General features: G+C 36.6%; 2 protein-coding genes across 5 annotated transcripts in view; both read right to left on the reverse strand.

The window, feature by feature from the left end:
• Positions 1-4,971, reverse strand: part of gab1 (GRB2-associated binding protein 1) — a 77,289-nt gene extending 72,318 nt beyond the window's left edge. Inside the window, exons 1-2 of one of the 4 annotated variants that reach the window (XM_082163229.1) lie at positions 4,299-4,965; positions 4,084-4,205 (exon numbers count right to left, since the gene is read on the reverse strand). In XM_082163229.1, the coding sequence (XP_082019355.1) occupies positions 4,084-4,155 (72 nt within the window). In that variant the 5' untranslated portion in view covers positions 4,156-4,205; positions 4,299-4,965. Of the gene's footprint in view, positions 1-4,083; positions 4,206-4,298 lie in introns of all 4 variants that reach the window. The other 3 variants (XM_082163232.1, XM_082163227.1, XM_082163233.1) reach the window with 3 other exon arrangements.
• A 3,257-nt stretch (positions 4,972-8,228) lies between these two features.
• Positions 8,229-19,728, reverse strand: usp38 (ubiquitin specific peptidase 38). Its single transcript, XM_082165555.1, has 11 exons — positions 19,489-19,728; positions 17,223-17,957; positions 15,894-16,029; positions 15,433-15,562; positions 15,074-15,175; positions 14,570-14,728; positions 13,700-13,893; positions 13,327-13,420; positions 13,096-13,202; positions 9,995-11,273; positions 8,229-9,031 (listed from the first exon to the last, which is right to left on the reverse strand). The coding sequence occupies exons 2-11, from the start codon at positions 17,902-17,904 to the stop codon at positions 8,870-8,872; spliced, it is 3,045 nt and encodes a 1,014-aa protein (XP_082021681.1). The 5' UTR covers positions 17,905-17,957; positions 19,489-19,728; the 3' UTR covers positions 8,229-8,869.
• Between the last annotated feature and the right edge of the window lie 229 nt (positions 19,729-19,957).

Consider the following 19,957-nt stretch of genomic DNA (forward strand, 5'->3'; position numbering starts at 1 on the left):
TCTAAGTGAAAAATCACATGAATGATGAGATGACATGGTCTCAATAGCAGAAGTGAGTATTATTAATACTTCAGACTTCAATGTGAGTTCCAACATTACTCCACCATACCATACCGTACATGTGTTCCCAACTTCATTTTGCGGTTTCACAATTAGTCTCTCCAAGCATTACGAGAAGGGTGCGAAAGAAGAAGTTTACAAAGAAGAGAGGATGAGGCCAAATGGAAAGTGCTAAGACTCTAAAAAATGTGCCCACATGGACAATTTCAACTGACGTAAGAGTCCAGTTTGAGCAATACTGTGTGGCTAATGTGGGGATTAATAGCTTATGAAATTCTGATGCTACAAGTCAGATGTCTCACATGGACAGGCTTAAAAAAAAAAAAAAAAATTTATACTTGTGTAGGAACTTTTAATATACTACTGTTATAGTTACCTGTCTGAGAAGACCCTCAAGTAAAGCACTGTGCACTTTGAGCCATCAAAAGCATTCCCTGCAAACAGTCGAGTCAAATGATCTGCTCTGCTCTTGAACTGCAGCCAAACCGTCAAAAACACATCAGACTTTTGACCCTATGCCACTAAAAGCTTTGCAGCGCTAGAGGATCCAGAGCACGTGCAGTGAACTTCTCAGATAAATCAGCTGATCTAGGCTATTGTTTTCTTTTAGTCCTAACAAAGATATGATTTAGAATAGAAAATGCTAAAACTTACTGTCAGAAGCTAGACACAACCTCGGGTCATTCAGACAATGAAACAAAGTGCTATTGTGCAATCTCTATTGTTATGATTCCATAACATGTTCAAAGCATTCAAATTTCCAGCTGGTTAAAATGCAAATAATAGCCATCTTTTTATTTATGAAATAACTGAGTGTATTCTGTTTTGAGGCTGCAGGATGCATGATTTCTGCTGTTTCAGCAGTGTTTCAATCATGAGTAGGATATGAGTTACCTAAAAAGAATCTTCAAAGACTCAATTTAATTTAGACATAAGACCGCACAGAATGAGAGTTAATAAACAATGGATTTTGAAAGACGCTCACTACCAATCAAAGTTTGGGTAGGCAAGGTTTTTTTTTTTTTTTTTAGCATCATATGTATGTGCACCAAGGCTGAATTTATTTAATCAAAAATGTAAATGTAATTTATTCCTGTTGTGGCAAAGCTGACTTTTCAGCATCATTACTCCAGTCTTCAGTGTCACATGATCCTTCAGAAATCATTGTAATATGTTGATTTGGTGCTCAAGAAACATTTTGTAATATCATCAAATCTGGGGGGGAAAAAGTAGTACTACTTCAAATTTTTTGTGAAAACTTTTTCAGGATTCTTTCATGAATAGAAGGTTCAAAAGAACAGCATTTATTTGAAATTGAAATCTTATGTCAATTTTGATCAATTTAATGCATGCTTGCTGAACAAAAGTATTAATTTCTTTAAAAAAAAAAAAATATATATATATATATATATTTTTTTTTTTATCTTTCAGACCCCAAACTTTTGAATGGTAGTGTACATTTTTGGAGGATGTCTACAAGTGACATAAAAAATAAAAAATGTAAACAATCGCAGGACGTCTGAAGCAGATAAAAATTACAGGGTCATCTGAAGATTCCCAGCAGCGTCCAACGCAATCGAAAGCACAAAACATTTTCAATATGCATCAATAGAGCTTATGTTGATAAAAGTATAACTGGTCAAACACACATATACAGTCTCCAATAGACCTACACCTGGCATAGGGCTCCTCTTGAAGAGAAGCATTTTAGTTATTAGCCACTCGGCGCCAATAAAAACAGTCTGGTCCTAATCAGCCACGTTCAAAGCACCACGTGTGATACACTGAGACCACTCCACCTTCATGCACCAGAAAACAGGATAAGAATGAAGACTAATATTGAGGACAGCACTTCAAAACTACTGCTACAGGAAAGAATGAAGTTTCTGTTATCTTACTCTTAAAAACCAGCCAAACAACTAAGTTGCATGATGCAAACTATGGCAAAGGCTTTTGTCCACCATCACTTTGCTTAAATGCCTCTCAAGCAAAAGGAAATCTAAAAATGACTTCTGAGAACATGCTGTGGTACAACAAAGCACTTGTTCTTGCTTGGATCTAATCTTATTATAGCATTGTGTGGATGAGCTCAGAAATCATTTTAATTAGATTTGGAGCCATGAAACATTGTTCATCACATTCAACAGACTACCGTTTACTCTGAAAGCTCAAAGCATGTGAAATCACACCCTGTCTCTCAAGCCTTCGCTTTTTCATGCATTAGCTACAAGGATTAGCCTAGTTGTTATTGCTTATATGCAATAACAACAAGTTGTTAATATGCATTAGTTGCTATTCAATAGTTCCTTTTAAACAATGGCAAAATATGCCAAATATCCCACTTTTGCAAATGACTTGGCTGTTTGAGTCTAAACTGTTGCTGATTGTACAATGAGGTAAAACATGAATTCAAAAGCAATGTTCCTTGCAGAGCTCCACTAGATTAAAGGAATCCAATAAAAAAAAGCATCACATGAGCCTGGAGGTGATTTCTAACATGTTTGGTTGGAGCTCGATAGCAGGCAGAGCTGTAAGTGAGTGATTTCATTACAGATTATTGGTGTATATTACCACTAAGAGGAAGGGAAGACCCCATGGTACACATACAATGTGTGAATGACTAAATGCATTGACTCATCCAGAGCAGACAGAATGAAGAGTTAAGTTCAGTTGTCTTGGCAACTGAAATAGCAGCAAACAAAGTCGTTTTTTCAAATGATTTAGTGAAAAATCAATATTCCAAAAACATCCTTGAAAATGGAATATGACAATGTATTTAATATAAAACTAAGGAAAAACATTTGAAATACACAAGATCAAGGAGACAGTATTCCGTGTGATGATCATTGGTGCAAACAGTTAAATTAACAATTAAAATTAAAAATGAATCTTTATAATTAAAATTAATCTAAATTATGAATATTAGTGTAATCTATCTGAACCAGCACTGTTTTGTACAACCTTGATGCATGTCAACAATAGCTTTTGGCTTAAACCGCACTTAATAGTTGTCATTTGATTTTAAAAGATCCGTGCCTACTGCAAACAATTTAGGCACACACATTATTTACAGAGTCTGCTGCATAAAAGAATGTTGCAAACAACTTTTGCATGAGTACATACAACATAAACGTGTTTAGATATGGACATATAATAGTGGTGTATGCAGGTCAAGCCACATTCCATTAAAACAATGAGCATCACTTAGGTTTATGCTTATCTGGTTCTCATTCATTCCCAACTGTAGCAGAGGCTTTGCACTTATGACTACTAACTACTGGCATGGATGCATGAAGTTTTTTTATATATATATATATATATATATATTCCCAGTCAGCAATGGCTGCCTTGGACAGAAGCCTTTTGGGAAGTGCAACTCCTGTGACCATCATGGGTTCTGTTCGCACTAGGAATTACATGTACTTGTATGGTCAAACCACAAGAATTAGATAAAAGAGATATATATAAAGTATACATATGGTTTGTATTGTTATTCTTACCTAGGTCAATTTTGTCACGTGATATCAACATGGCGCCACCCATGAGGGGGCGACCCTCTCTATGTATAAAACATTTTCCTTTTCTGCAAAGCTAGCATGTGAGAGTATCATAGAGTACATCAAATAGAGAAATTTCTCAAAAGTGCTCTTTATTTGTGTGCAAATCCTTTATTTAGAAAATAAGTAAACAAAACTAAAGTTCTCTCCTAACACACCGGTAGGTGTGTCCTACAGCACCGATCAAGACGCCATAAATAAGGATTTTGCACATGCGTTTGAGAAAACAAACAACTGTGAGCACAAACAACGTTCACACACAAGTTACTTTTGAGAAACTAAACAAGTTTTAAACTTCTCGGATCCTCGGCATTTTAGAAAGAAAAAGCATTAACCGACACACCGCGAGCACTGATTGACCTGCGGTTGTTGGAAAGCGTACTCAAAATTTGCATGAATCTTGCCTCAACAGTCCTGCGGTTACAACACTGTCAGTGCATTTGAATAAGATTAAAACATTACTTACATAACGCCGTAACTTTTTTTCAGGTGGAGACTTTCTGAGCCACCCCGAGCACACCACATCTCCTCCGCTCATTTTCTTATAATCTTCCAGGAAAATACGCGCTTTGAGTTTCGTGTTTCAACCTGCAACATATCAAAGCAAAGTCCCAAAATATGAAGTTGAAGATTCGTCGAAGTGTTTTTAGTACGTGTAATGTATTAAACCAACATGAATACCGTCACTCCTGGTTTCCAGCACGTCCACACGAGAAGAGCTTCCCGACAGCGACACGGTCGGCTCTTACAAACTCTTCTGGATGAAGTCCTCTCCTCTGGCGAGAGTAATATACCAAGCACAGTGTGTTTAAACAGCAATATCCGTCTGTAGCTGAGTTCCCTATTAGTTTACACACTTTCTCGGTATAAATAATCCGCTGTTTTCTTTTCTTTTTTCCGAGCTGAAATGCAACGAGGCAGCGAGTGATACTCGCCAAGTTCGGCGTAGTGAAAGCTTTGCTTGATTATCTTATTTCCAAGTAAAACAAAACAGTTTCCTTGAAAATATATACAGTTTTTCCTTGTTTTTCCAAAACATTATGGTCGCATTCGCACTGAAGTGCTTTTTGAAGTAGAAATCTTCCCCGATCGTCGACCTTCCCTCCAGTTTCACTCCCCACAGCTCCTTGCTGATTGACAAGCATAAACGTCGATACTTTCCCTAAACTCAGCCTCCTCTGGCCTATGGAGGCAGGGAGAAGTCGGTCAAGACAGAGAATAAAGAACATTACATCATGGGAAATGTAGTCTTGAGTGTTATACCCGTCAGTGGGAAAACACTAAGACGGGGGCTCGTATTACAAGAATCGGTGTAAACAAATCTCTAACGCATGTCCCAAATAAAACTTGAGATCCGATTAAGACTGTGATAATAAAGTTGTTCTTCTGATTCTAATCTTTATAACGATTATGTTGAACCAGTTCACAAACCCGCTCCGTAATTTTTTAACCATATCGGACTGAATCGGTCCGAGCGTTTATTGAGTTAGCAACTCTGGCTACATTCAAGTATCAACTATTTTCTTATAATTTCAGTATGGTAGAAAAAGAGTAGCTGGCTCATTGAATCGAACCACATACACAGTGTGTGTAGGCCTACTTTATTTTATTTTATTATTTTATGTAAATGCTAAATTACGTTATATTTTACGAGTTCAGGCTGCAACAAACTGACCAAGCACCGATATGAATAAAGCCCAATCGTAAAAACAAAAAACGTAATAACCAGCATCGCCTGTCAATATTAGACGTTACAGCATGTAATATTCAACACGTGATGACGTAATTACGCCAGGACGTAAAAGAATCACTGAATTTGTTTTTCAAACCGACTCTTTAAATGAACTGTTCGAAAGAACCGAATCGCGCTTCCAATAAAAGTGGTGCGCAATGCAAACGTCTTGAACGCCACACGTAACGTTACTTGTATTATGTTAGGTTTATCCTGCGTTTATACCGCTTACTTTTATAGCCAATTGATATATAAAAGCGTACAAGGGAGGCCTACTCAAGTTTATATCACTGATCAATTACTTGGGATATGAGGAAAAGTGAACAGTTTCAGTAAAGAACATTCTTGTGGGATTGGTATCTTTGGAATGTTATTGAAACGCCAAACGCCTTACTCAGTTATCTCTGAAGCTTTGTGCCTACTCAGCTACAGCTCAGTCAGTTTATCCTAAAATCTTTCATCATATGATTTCAAGTTGTGGATTAAAGAGAAAATTCACATTCCAGTACAGGCATTATAATTTATTTATAGTGCTTTATACGATTGTTTCAAATCAGCTTTACAGTGATAAACACGATACACAAAATACACAATTATACAATTAGTGAAGGATTTTGTTTATTCTTAAAAGTAGCCTAACAACTACAAATTTTAATGTAGCTATTTAAAACATTACAAATAAATGAAAAATAAATAGAGATGACAGAAAGAGGGCAGATAGCATTTGATTTATTCAATTCTGTTTACAGTGAAAGTTTTAGAGTTTTGAGCTCTTACAAATGGATAATTTATGAGACTCTAGTTGAGTTATAGTGCAGAAAAAACTGCCTTAAATTGAAAAGGCCATGCCCCGTTTACACTTTTTTTCATCAGAAATTGTCTCACCAGATCCAATTACAACAACTTCAAAGTCTGTCATTAAAATTACTCATCAAATAGCACACACAATTTTTGAAGCCACAAGGATGAAGCCAAAAATCAAAGTGGTGAATCACTTTATTAGGTTTCTGGGTATATGTTATAATTTATAATCAACACCTTGGTTGTTTTCTTCCTTTTTTTAATGTAAAAACACACAGATGATGCAAGTGGTCATTCATATTGTTATTACAATATTATTACTACATTATAAGCTAATATTATTTTAACAATGTGTATGTAACCAATTATATGTACCATCCCTACAAATTTCACATAACATGTCACATAATAAATTGTAAGTGGGAGTGTCCTGAACTGTAGCGATGAAATGTGTATGTCAGTTGTTGAATAATTGAGAGTCATTGATTTTACCAATGGTCTTAGAGACTGCGTGAGTGGAGCAACACTGCAGCGCACATGTTATAAAGCTATTATGGCTCTGGGGGAGACTGAAGAGCTAAAGGGGTCCTCATCTGAAAACCACAAGGCCGACTTTTCTACATGTATAGTTCTCCATTTAAGAAATGTGCATCTACAGAAAGAGTATCATCACAGCCTTAACACTTTTTGTTATACTGGTTGAAACTCTCTTCACATGCATCCTGATGATAGCAACCAATAATAGAAGTCATCTAAATATATTTAAAAAAGTACGTACATCATCCGAGGAAGTATCAGGACCAAAAAATGCTCGTCCAATCACTGCATTCGGTCCGAATGATAGGATGTCCTACCTGCCTGTCAACGTATGTATTTCCATTTCTCCGCGCACCCTTCTCACGCAATCGCACGTCATCAGCACGTTCCATGAGGCTATGCAGAGTTGCAGACAAACAAACAGCAGCTACAGTTCCTCCTGAACCAAAAGAATGAGCTTATGCTGCGTTCACGCCATATCGTATTTCCCGTTATTAAGAGAGCACAACCTGTGAAGTTCTCGGACGTGCATGTCCTCGGAATTGTGTGTTCGGCAAAACTATCAAAATGAAATGAATCTGCAGCAATCAGGTGGTACAAGTCAGAGCTCTTTAAGTTGTTGACATTCATTATTATTGTTATGTGCTTTGAGACATGAGGTAATTTAACGCCGTCTCTCGTGACACTATGCAGACTCTGCTCTGGCTGTTCATGTGTTTTGGAGGAGGTGTGGCTTTAGAGAGCCCTCTGAAGGAAGGGATCTTTATGCTTTTAAACCTTACCTTTAAGTGTCTCAGTTACTAATGTTCCAAGTATATGGCATACTAATTTTAACTGCATTTTGTGGTCAAAAATAGAGCATTGTGGGTTTACCAAAGGACAGGAGCACAGTGGTTCAAACTGAGGACACTGGGAGGTTGGGGGTGGACTAATGGATTGATAGCCACAAGGTGTCTAACAAATGTCTCATGTTTGATAGTGAAAACAAAGCTTGATTACGCAGTCTTAGAATACGTCTTGAGCAACTTCCCATATCCTATTCACAAGGATAAATTGAATTGCTGCTTTGGTGCTCCGTGTAAACCAGTGTTATTTAAGTATCATTAACATACTGTTACGGTGTTTTAGTAAATTTTTTTTTTAGGCTTTTTTTTTATGTCTATAGTTTTATTACGATTTATTAAGTGTTACTTAGTTCTAGTTATTTTAGTTCTTCAACTTGAAAAATAAACTTAACATGAGAAATGTTGCATTTGCAACTAGCTGAAATAAAATAGCTTTTTTTTTTGAGTAAATATCAATCTTCATTTTTAATGGTTTTAGTTAATGATTATGCTGGTGTCAGCTGGGTAAGAGTCTTTCTTAATGTATTTTCCAAAATTTCAGCTTTTTTTTTGTTATAACGCTGAGCTTTCTTGCATGCTGAAACTCCGTTAGAGACGTACAATCTTCTCAAATGTTTTAACCAGTAAATGACAGAGAATGTGATAGAGATACATTTTAACCATGTGTGTATTTTAGATAACAAAATTAAGACCATGTTCAATGATGAGTCTTTACTATAGAGCAAAAACATAATCATTACATAATAACACTGTACAGCAAGAGCAAGGTGTTTTTTGTATACTCAGTCCAAGAAATCTGTAAAATCTGAAGTATTGAAAGGCACATAAAATTCTCAAAAAACCTTAAACATTTAAAAAGTAAAATCAAAAAAAGTATTCCCTGAATGAATAAAATAACTTAACTTAAATAATTGACAAAACAGTTATAACCTTAATCCTAAAACTAGAAGTTGAAAAACTTCCAGTTAAAAATATTCATGCAAGTAGTTCATTGTATATTATGGTCCAAAAATATTTGCTTTTAATTTTTAAAACCATTCTCTGCCTAATGATTTATTTTTAGAAAATGAAACGATTAAGATTCCAGGAGGAGACCAAAATTATTACCGTATTGTACAAATTTATTGCATGCCCATTTCTGACCTATAGTACTGAAAAGTGCTTAATTTCACTTCAAATGAACAAGTCGATGTAAAGGGAAAAAGCATGCAAACCGAAAAAATTAAGACACATCTGTTCTGAGGTGGCACATTTATCCAGACTGTGGGCAATTAGGACAATTAGGACTGGTGTTGTCAGTGGGACTGTCCAGTGCTCTGAGGGTATGTCAGTGACTCTTAAAAGACGAGTCTGCTGATGGTATTGAAACCCCCTCCCCCACCCCCACCCGAGGGTCCACAGCTGCCAGGGGGCTCGTTGTCATCAGACCCATTGGGTCGGAATGAACAAGAAGCAGAGGTTGCTTGGAGAGCCCGAGCTCTGGCATTCAGCTCCTGTTCCTGGAGGGAAAGGAACGAAGGGTTAAATCCATGCTCCAGGTTAAACTCTAATTACTGTCAAATAAGAGTTTCCAGGATTAAGGAAAATGTTTTCTACAATTTAAAATGAATGACTCTAAAAATGTCATTTGGAATAACCGTCAAGTAATAAAATGTTCCTTTCACCAATACATTAGAGTCTATCGTAATCTCATCACATTCAAGAAAGCCTAAATATGCTTCAATATAAAAAGTATTTAATGATATTTATTAATTAACCATTCAAAATTAAATAATTGGAATTATCTGATATTTTAAGTGATTCTATGTTCTTTTTTTTCCTTTTAAATAAATTGATAGAACCAGACAAAACAATTGAGCATTATGCCACCAAGTTTTTAGAAAAAAAATGCACTACAGTTCAAAAGTTTGGGGTCAGTAAGAAGTTTTTTGAAAGAAATGAATACTTTTATTCAGCAAGGATGTACTGGATTGATCAAAATGACAGTACAGACTTTTATTCTATTACAAAAATTCTATTTCAAATAGACGCTGTTCTTTTAAACGTACTATTCATCAAAGAAAATGTTATATTAAGCAGACACATTAAACAGCACAACCGTTTTCAACTGTGATCAATATTTCTTGAGCAGCTAATCAGCATATCAGAATGATTTCTGAAATACCATGTGACACTGAAGACTACAGTAATGACTGCTGAAAATTCAGCTTTGCAAACATTGCAAATTTGTTTTGCATTGCAAAATATATTAAAACAGAAAACAGCTTTTTTATTAATTGTAATAATTTTTTTCCAATGTTAGTATTTTACTGTACTTTTGTTCAGATAAATGCAGCCTTGGTGAACATAAGAGACTTTACATTACTGACCCCAAACTTATGGTAGTGTATATATACGCGAATCAAATGAGACCTGTTTTATGCTTTTCCAAAAGCAACATTGATAATGTACAATATTCTCACCTGTAGGAAGAGTTTGTTGTCTTTGGTAATGGCATCCATCAGCTCTTTCTGCAGAGGTGGCTCTCCACTCAGTTTTGAGCCATTTACGACTGGCCCTGAATTGCTTGGTTGTCCACTGACCTCTTGTTTCCTATAGATCAGGACATAGGCTGTGTCCTTGGGGAAGCGACAGGTGACGTTCTGCAACGATTGAAAGTTTGTAAAAGTCACTCGGCTGTCATTAAACAAGAACCAGTCCGTTGACTTCTGGTCAGTGCACCCCATGTTCTCCTGTGTGGCTGTCGAGCTCTCAGATAGGCTGGAGTTTTCCACGGTCTTGGGACATGGGAGAGCAACATAACCATCAGTGCTACTCACATTCCTTCCATACGAGTAGTAGTGACCACTCTCAGAGGACATTCCAGAATGCATTACAACAGAACTCAAAACATACGGCACTGACAGCATTTCCGCATCATTTTTCTTGCTTTTTGTTCTGCTTTCCGTCATCCCCTCCTCTTTCTGAGAAGGCTTGAGCTTTTTGGCTAGATTCTCGCCACTCTCAGGGGAGTCAGATGAGGAAGCAACTGCAGTTGAGGAAGGTGATGAAGCAGGGCTACCGTGCTGGTGTAGAGGCAGGCACATGTGCAGCGGAATGCCCATGTTGTCCAGGATCTTGCGACGCACGTGGCAGGTGGCATCGTACGAGAAGCGCAGCAGAGTCAGAATGAGGTACTCAGGTGCCGCCACCACCCGCATGACCTTCTCGGCCCTCTGTAGAGAGGCGCAGCGTTCACAGAAGTAGCAGTTTTCGTTCTCCAGGATTTCCGGAGCCAGGAAATAGTCCACTAAATCGGTCACAGACAGCGTGGGCTCCACCACGGGCATCTCCATCTTGGTTCCTGAACCTTCTTTTACTGAGCCTTCTGAGGATTCACTGCCTCCATTTACCGACCCTTGGCAGGGTCCCACAGCAGAGGAGCTTTTGTGCTCATCAGTGGGACCATGTGCACGTGACATCGAGGGGCAGAAAGCAAGAGAGAGGTCTGTAAAAGGCTCCTCTTTTTCTGACAGGCTGTGGCACTGCATGCAACGGATGGCTGTAGAGAGTCTACCACCAAACATACGCTCCACTAGAGTGCGACCATCTCCCTCGGCTACTACGGGATCTGGGTGTGATGGCACATCAGCGACTGGCTGACTTACAGCACTGTGGAGAGTTTCAGCAGAAGTGGTTGCAGGTTCAGGTTTTGGGCTGGTCAGCTGAGGGGCTGAGAGAGTCTTCTCTTCCTCGTGCAACCTTAATATCACACAGGAAGATGGAAAAAAAACTTTATGGAGACTATGAAATACATGAACTCCCCCTGCTGTTGTAAATAAGGAAACACATTATTGTCATTATTAAATTGTTTTTGTTTTTTTGGGGGGTTACACATTCGTGATTAATCTCATATTTATGTGTAGTTAACAGATTAAATCCTATGTATATGATAACATACACAATATTACAAAACAATAGGCCTATGCATAAATGTCTCAATGATATATAGTCCTATTCGGAGAGCAGTGTTTCTCATGGCATCAGCATGGCTTCTCAGAAATAAAACGTTTGAATGACGATTTGTGGTGGGAAAGCAAGTTCTGTGATCCCAACAACTGGAAATGTGCTTCTCACGTGGTCAATCACATGTAAACAAAATGTCTGTTATTACTTGGACAATAAAGAAATTAATATTTAATTTAATATTTAATCAACATGATATTTATTTAAATATCCTATTTACTAATAGAAAACATAAATTGTTTTCTGTTTTGCATTTTATCTCTCAAAATGATGAAGGTCATGTTAAAAATGTAGAAATTAAACACCACCTCTTATTTACATAAGGTAAACATTTGACCAAGCTACTTGATCGACTAGGATTATATTATTAACATTTTATTGCATACTTGTTGCAGCCATATTAACTGGCACTTTCCGAAGTTTACATTATTTTGTTCACTTTTTTTCAGTAGTAAGTGTCTATATTTAAAATGCATGCACAGTACAGTGCTTGGCAGTGGTCAAAAAAGACTTTCTGGTAAACTGGTTTCTTGTAAACTCAGATGTGGAGTCGCATGTGGATTTTTATGCAGGTGGTGGCAGAAATTCTGAATGTCAATAAATTCACAGATTTTCTCCATGAGAAACAAAAACTGTCTGAATAGGGCTTATGACAACTTCCCCCACACTTTATGGACTTATATGACCTGCTGTTCTCTGACACTCTTCTCATTAATGTTTGTACAAATTAAGGTGTGTTTTACTAGTTGTTCCCCTGTTCATTTATACTTTATACTTGTTGAGCTTCAATGATAACTAAACACTATAGAAAGACTTTGAAAATGAATCCTTTTGTTGAACATCCCATCTAGTTTTTTAATTAATATGATTTTCGTTAGAGCCATTTTTTCAATAATTCCTGATCAACAGGAACCAGAAGTCTTTTGCATGTCATGTATTTGTGTCTATTAAAGCCCAATTTATACTCACGCCATAGCTACATCGTAGGCTGTGTGTAGCATGCGTACCCTTCGGCGTACCCTGACGTGCACCTCTCTAAAAATGTAACAACCCGTCAACTCTACGCGAACGCAAGCGCTGTGATTGGTCTGCTAGAACCCATCCTTCGAGTTTCACATGCTCCCTCTGCATGTGTGATTGCGCGTCAACGCGGACTACGACACGGAAGTATAAATGAAAACCAATGCGTAGCCTACAGCGTAGAGGCTCCGGCGTAGGTCCTACGCAGAAGTATAAATCAGCCTTTAAGTGTATGCGTACAAGTACTGAACACTCATTCCTGCAGGGGCTCTTGCAAAAGTTCAGCTTGTTTTGGTCCTTCTTTAGGAATCATATGACAAAATAAAGCAGTATTAATGACAAATTGAATAAATGTGTTAAACAGCCCTTTCTTTGTTTGAGAAACAAAGTTTCAAAATCTGCTCAGTCCTTTGTTAAGCATTGGCATTTACAGCAAAACTGTATGCCTAGAGTAACTTATAAATATAACATATGCAGGAATAGCTATATATTTCTTATAGTTCTGGATAAGGATTCTGTTGCCATTTTCTGAGTTTACCTGTCCAAAAGAAAGCGCAAATACTCTGAGCAGTCTTGCTGGGATCCGGCTGTAAACCATGGCGGCCGAGAAACCTCCAAAAAACTCCTTGGCGAATATGCTGCTCTCTGGTGGGCATATAAAATGATACATAATCACTAACAGTTATTCTTAATACTCTCATTTAAGAAACAGAAAGCCCAGCAGTGCTGAGTGTTGCAACGTTCTGAAACAGACAGACAGAAAACAAACCTGTGTGTGGGCCAAGAAGGCAAATAGAAGCTGGAGCTTTTTCATGAGGCTGTTGCTGCCATTCAAATGCAGAGACATAACATGTCGCCTGAAACTTTAAAGGACAGACTATTAGACCTGAGAAATATCTTGCATTTAAAAAAAAAAAATTATAATAAAAAAAAATTAAAAGATACTATAAATACTATAAATATTTAAATGCTTGAGGATTATTTTATCATGCATTACACGTTGCTTGTGTTTACAAGCAATCATTAAAAACATGCAATTACATGTACTGGTAATTGCAGAGAGAATTTAATTACAGTTGGATTAATTACAATAGAAAGGTTGGTACAGAGATCAGATAATATGTAATAGATTTTGAACTTACTCTGTAGCCATAAATAAAATTTGGATGATGCTGTTCATGTAGCATGTGTTGCCTAGATTTACAAGTCCTGTCTTCCCCGTTTCTGATTTGCCGGTGATCTTGAGCAGGCCTGAGGCAAATGAATTTGACTGAGAGGTCCAGGCACTTTGGTTCAGAACAAATTTGATCTTCTCCTCACTAGGTTTTGGCAGGTCCTACAGCAGAACCAGAGGTGGACATAGAATAGATGAAGTATAAAGTACTGCTCAAAAGTTTGCATTCAGTAAGTTTTTTTAAGAAATTAATACATTTATTCAGAAAGGAAGCATTCAATTGATCAAAAGTAACAGTAAAGACATTAATAATGTTACAAAAGATTTCTATTTTAAATAAGTGCTGTTCTTTCAAACTTTCTATTCATTAAAGAATCCTAAAAAAAAAAATCTGTGTATCTCGGATTCAACAAAAACGGCACAACTGTTTTAAAACAATAATAATAAAAATAAATGTTTCTTGAGCATCAAATCAGCATATTAGAATGATTTCTGAAGGATGTAATGATGCTGAAAATTCAGCTTTGCCATTACAGGAATAAATTACATTTTAAAATATATTAAAACAGAAAACAGTTATTTTAAAGTGTAGTAATATTTCCCAATATATGTATTTATTGTATTTTTCATCAAACAAATGCAGCCTTGGTGAGCATAAGAGATTTCAAACAGACTTTCAAAAACATAAAAAAAAACCTTATCGAACCAAACTGTATAAAATTAGATTTTACACACAAGCACAAAATGTTAAATCATTTCAGCAGTGATACATGTAACATGTCCTTTGTTTTACAAACTTAAGTTAGTTCATGAGAGATTAAACCCATCGTTATCTTACTTTAATTGATTCAAGAATGCTGTCATAGAGGTCTGGAAAGCCAGAATATTGGTACATCATGCAGTGGACGAGTTCTGCAAACTGCAGCAGGAAGGTTTTACTGTTGGGAAGGCCATCACTCTTCAAAGACTTCACAAGCGGGACTATATGAGGGACCACCTGGTATAAATGACAGGGGTAATATCATTCATATCGCATTGAAATTATAATAAAAAATATACTAAAACAACAGCTCTTTAAAAGCACTACAAACATTTAGAATGCTCTGACTCATTTGATACAATATTAACAGAAAACAAAACAAATAAAATAAGAGATTTATTAATACATAATATGTTCTTGAAGAATAAAAGTAATCTATGAAGCTTTAATTAGGTTTTGAGCCCTTATAAATGGAAAAAAAATCTCAGTTTTTACCACATAGGGTTTTTTAAAGCTAGAATATTTTTGAGGTGGAAAAGGTGAAGCAATGTTTTGGTGAGTTCTAGTTTATGGTTGGCTTACTAAGTGAAAGGCTTCAGGAGAGTGCTGGAAACTAAGCAGCATGTGTGAAAGAACCACCAGCGCTCCCTGTCTCACAATGGGATACCAGAGACGATTAAAGACCTGCAAACAAACAAACAAACAAACAAACATTCATACACATAAACAAAAAGAAAAGTCTCTCCAAGCAGGATTCTTAGGTATCAAAGAATGGTTAATGGTAAATGTCCTGAAACAATTGAATTCAATTCGAATTTAATCAATCTAATATCTTATAAAAATGATGTTTCATAATCTTTACTTTTGGCAGGTACTCTAATCCTGGTGTTGTTCTTTAAAAATGTGATTTTAAAAGCTATTTTATGAGTAAATACACAAACCTGTTCGATTTTGAACAATGTAACATCTATGAGAATGGTGAACTTTTGAACAGCAGCAAGTCCCTTTAATAAAGCAATGACCCAAGTGTCCACGTGATTGGCTAGAGGCCAGGACAACCAGTCAATCATCCTAAAAAAAGTTGGAGAGAAAAAAAGAGGGTAAGGACAGGCAACATAAAACCCTTACATAACTGTAACAGCACCACAGGAAATAAACTGGCAACATTGATTCAACACTGGAAAAACAACAACAAAAAACAACCACTACTCATTTAAAATCAGTTAAGGCATTATGGACACTCCACTCTTTCCAAATGACTTGCATAAATGCAATTACCACATACTTTAAGAGCAAAAGTAGTAGAGAAAACAACATGATGGCAGTTGGATCAAGGGCTTAGTCTTTGAAACAGACACAAAAGCACTATTCAAAAGCTCACACAGCACACACAGAGTCTGACCTGCAGAGCGCTTGTGTCATACTGGCATCTTTAACATTCTGGTCAGTAGTGAGGCTTTTGATGAGGACTGTGATCATTTGCAGAGGAATGTGCTGGACCAGGCTTGCTAGAGCAATGGAAGGTTCAAATGAAGGATCTGAAATGATAACAAACACATTGTACAGTGATTATGAGGTAGCATTGTATATGATTTCATATTTTGATGTATATACCACCTTTAGTATTTTTTAAAAGTCACATACATGTATTTATTTATTTTTCACTAAGGTCCACTTAGGTTTCAAAAAAAAAATTACACCAAAAATAGTTTTTCAAGGCCATTTTGAACCCTCTCTGGCCTTATTTTGCTTCTGTCTTTTTATTTTTATTTTTTAAACACCCCCTTCGGTCATTGTCTAGAAATGCATGCCCACAAACTATAACATCAGTAAGAAACCCCTGCAAGAATAGTAAATGAGTATTTGCAAATTCCGAATCTACTCGGTATGATGTTGAAAAGTGATCAACTTTCTTTCTTTTTTTATGCTTATAGAGATTCATAATAATGATTTAAAAAAAAAAAAAAAAAAAAACATATGCATAGGTAAGGCTACTCTGGTTTAAAACAAATTTGCTGAGAACAAAAAAATGCTTAATGATTCTTATGCTTATGCAAAAATGCTTATGACACAGTATGACACAAATGATTCAGATTTACCAGTGTTGTGAAAGGTCCATATTCTGTACTGTAGTCTGATGTGCCACAGAGCCATCTCTTCTTCTTACTATATTTAGACTCACATTTCTTGATTAAGAAGATTACCTATTGGATTGACTGATGTCATCTTTACTTAAAGTAACCCCTGGGATTTCATATTTTGATAATTTACCAAGACATTCACATGTTCATGGTTCTCTGATGTTGATTAATGGTCACATGACATGCAGGTAAACACAATATTTCATATTTTATTGTAAGTGCATTTTTATTATTTCTATGTTAAAAGTACTTATTTTAATTGGACATTTTTATTTAAAAAAAAAAAACTCTTAAAATTATTTCACCCAAAAATGAAAATTCTCTGTCATCATTTACTCACCTGCATGTCTTTATAACTATTTTCATTGTGCTTTCGCATACTCTTTAAAGCTCCATATCCATTCATTCTAATTGCATGTAAAAGAGCAATATTTTTTTTCATTTATTTTCCACCAAAAGAAGAAAAAAAAGTCATATCAGGTTGGAACGACATGAGGGTGAGTAAATAAATACTAACAGAATTTTCATTTTTGGACGAACTATTCCCTTAACCTAATTCATCATCATGAGAGGAATCACAGCTTATTAACCTGTGGATGAGATGATGGCAAACACCTCCTGCAGCGACGGTAGCAGCGTGGACGGCTCAGCCTTCCAGATGCCCTGCAGCAAAGCACTCACCCTGGACACTTGGGTCACATACTCCCGCAACTCCCGCTCTTCAGTGGCAGGACAGTGGAAGTACGCAAAGGTGCGCACAAGCTGCTGACAGAAAAGAACTCCTGCCTTCTCTCGTGGGACACACTGAGGGAAGTCCGTCAGTATGGTGGCCAGTTTGGCACAGGTTGCTGGTTCTGGCCGTTCACAGATGATGCGTAGGACCTCCGTCTGTAGCAGCGGTGCCAACTCTAACACAGCCGGGCAGCTTATGAGCAGTCGGAGAGAACCGTGAAGGAAGTCCAAGATGGCAGGGTCTCTGCTGTCCAAAGAGCTGTAGCCCTGCTGAAGGAGACCAAGCACATATTCCTTGCTGAAGAAGCGGGCAAACTCATCGCGATGGTAGCGTGCGTATGCTTCTTGCACTTGGAGGCCAACCTGTCGCTGAAAAGCATCCTCACCCAGGAGAATAAAGCGGGTGGTGAGATGGTACAAGGCCTGGCACTGCTCCTCTGTCACCTCCTTTTCTGCAGCTTCTATCACTTTTTTCACAATAGCCCGTTTGACAGTCAGAGGGTGGGAGGAGCTCACCAGCGCCTCCAAAATCTTATCCATGGTTGGACTGTATTGAACCACAGGAAAGGTAAGGTAAGCCAAAGGAGGTGTAACTGTAGATGAGAGAATGCTATTAATTTCAGTGCAATTCCTGATTTTCTCAAATTATTAGTCATGTCTGGCTCTAAAGATCCTTTCTAATTTTGACAACTCTCACACTGACCAAATCTTTTGTAGTAGCTTTTAAAATAATAAAAATAGAACTCAGATAGCTCAGAAAATAGAATATTTTCTAACATTATACATGTCTTTACTCTTTACTGTAACTTTTGATCAGTTTAACTCATCCTTGATGAATAAAAGTATTGATTTATTTTATTTATTTCCCAAAAAAATTTAATTAAAAGTCTTACTGACCCCAAACTCTTGAACGGTAGTGTTTAATGTTATAAAAGCTTTTGATTTCAGAAAAAAGCAGTTCTTTTGAACTTTCTATTCATCAAAGAATTTTGAACAAAAATTGTACACAACTGTTTTCAACATTGATAATAATAATGAATGTTTCTTGAGCATCAAATCATATTAGAATGATTTCTGAAGGATCATGTGACACTGAAGACTGGAGTAATGATGCTGAAAATTCAGCTTTGATCACAGGAATAAATTACACTTTACTGTATATTCACATAGAAAACAGCAGTTTTAAATTGGAATAATATTTCACAATATTACTGTTTTTGTTTGTATTTTTAATCAAATAAATGCAGCCTTGGTGAGCAGAAGATACTTCTTTTAAAAACATTAAAAATCTTACTGACCCCAAACTTTTGAACGGTAGTGTATATATTTTTTATTTTCAAGAAAGATATGATTCTTTAAAGAACTAAAGTAAAAATTAAATTGCTTGTAATACTCTTTTAGGTTGTAATATCTGTAATATAATATACATTAGTTCGTTTCAGAATTTCATGTATTGTAACCATCTTAGAAAATTGTCTTTATGTTTGTAAATGTTGTATTTTTTAGAAGCAAAAAAACAAAACAAAAACATTAATATTGATAGAAGGATGTTAAAACTAAAGTAGTCTACTATAGCAATGTCTATAGCACGCCTAAAAACGCCAAATCCGCTTATATGATGGGACATTCCAACTGCTAATAATATTTCATTTTTCTTAGTTCATTTTTGAAGAAAGACATTGTTTACACAGCTATTACAAATGTGTATTTATTGTGTTATTCAGCTAGACAGAATATTCTAGAAAGAAACAGCAACGTATGCTTTCTCTCATTCGACAAACAACATCATAAGGGTTTTCTCTGAAGCTGTCATTAAGATAAAGCTAACAGTTACCTGCTAACTACTCTGCTAGCTAGCTTTGCTAGTACAAAGAGTAGCAATAAATTAAAACATCTAGTAGCACGACACAATAAAAAAAACGAAACCGAAATAGTAGCACACACTGTTTATAGGTTAAATATTACATTTCTTTTTCTATCGTCATCGACAATATCACCAGCTAAGTGGCTAACTCAGGAATCGAAACAAAGCAGATACTCTCAAATGCCAGAGCACTGACTTGGCAAAAACAAATATTACTTTCCTGTCCTTACTCAGAGGTGACAACAACCACCGACACTCACCAAATTAAGTCATTCCGAAAATGGCTTGGCGTAGAAAAAGAAATAAATCACATCAGACGCTGAAATATATATATTTTTAACAGATTAGTGTTGAGAGCTGTTTGGAAAACTGCGACCTCTTTCAATCAGCTGTTGAAACACACATACACACGCGCGTCATCAGAACGCGCACGAATGATGTCAGGACCCCACATGTGTGACAAATCAGGTCCTCCTCGAAACCTGTGTCCGACATCGCCCCGATACCCTTAAATAGGGCACTATTTGAGGGAACAGCCATTTGTAGTGGTGTCCGAAACCAGAGTGGACGTTATTGAGTGCACTCGATCATTCAATCCCACAATGCACCGCAACAACGAGTGTACAATGTACGCACTGTCGCAACGGCTTGAGAATAGTACTAGTGGTGGGCAGATCGAGGCTTCGTGGAATACTGAAACAGTTGAAGCACATGTATCAGTGTTTTGAA

The sequence above is a fragment of the Leuciscus leuciscus genome (assembly GCF_965113295.1).
Source record: "Leuciscus leuciscus genome assembly, chromosome: 3".
Taxonomy (NCBI): domain Eukaryota; kingdom Metazoa; phylum Chordata; class Actinopteri; order Cypriniformes; family Leuciscidae; genus Leuciscus; species Leuciscus leuciscus.

Excerpts from the sequence above, each read along its gene's own strand:
- usp38 (XM_082165555.1), bottom strand. The coding sequence starts at position 17,904 with ATGGATAAGATTTTGGAGGCGCTGGTGAGCTCCTCCCACCCTCTGACT. Across the intron at positions 15,176-15,432 it reads CATTGTTCAAAATCGAACAG|GTCTTTAATCGTCTCTGGTA; the intron begins GTTTGTGTATTT and ends GTTTGTTTGCAG. Across the intron at positions 13,894-14,569 it reads GCATTCTTGAATCAATTAAA|GACCTGCCAAAACCTAGTGA; the intron begins GTAAGATAACGA and ends GTTCTGCTGTAG.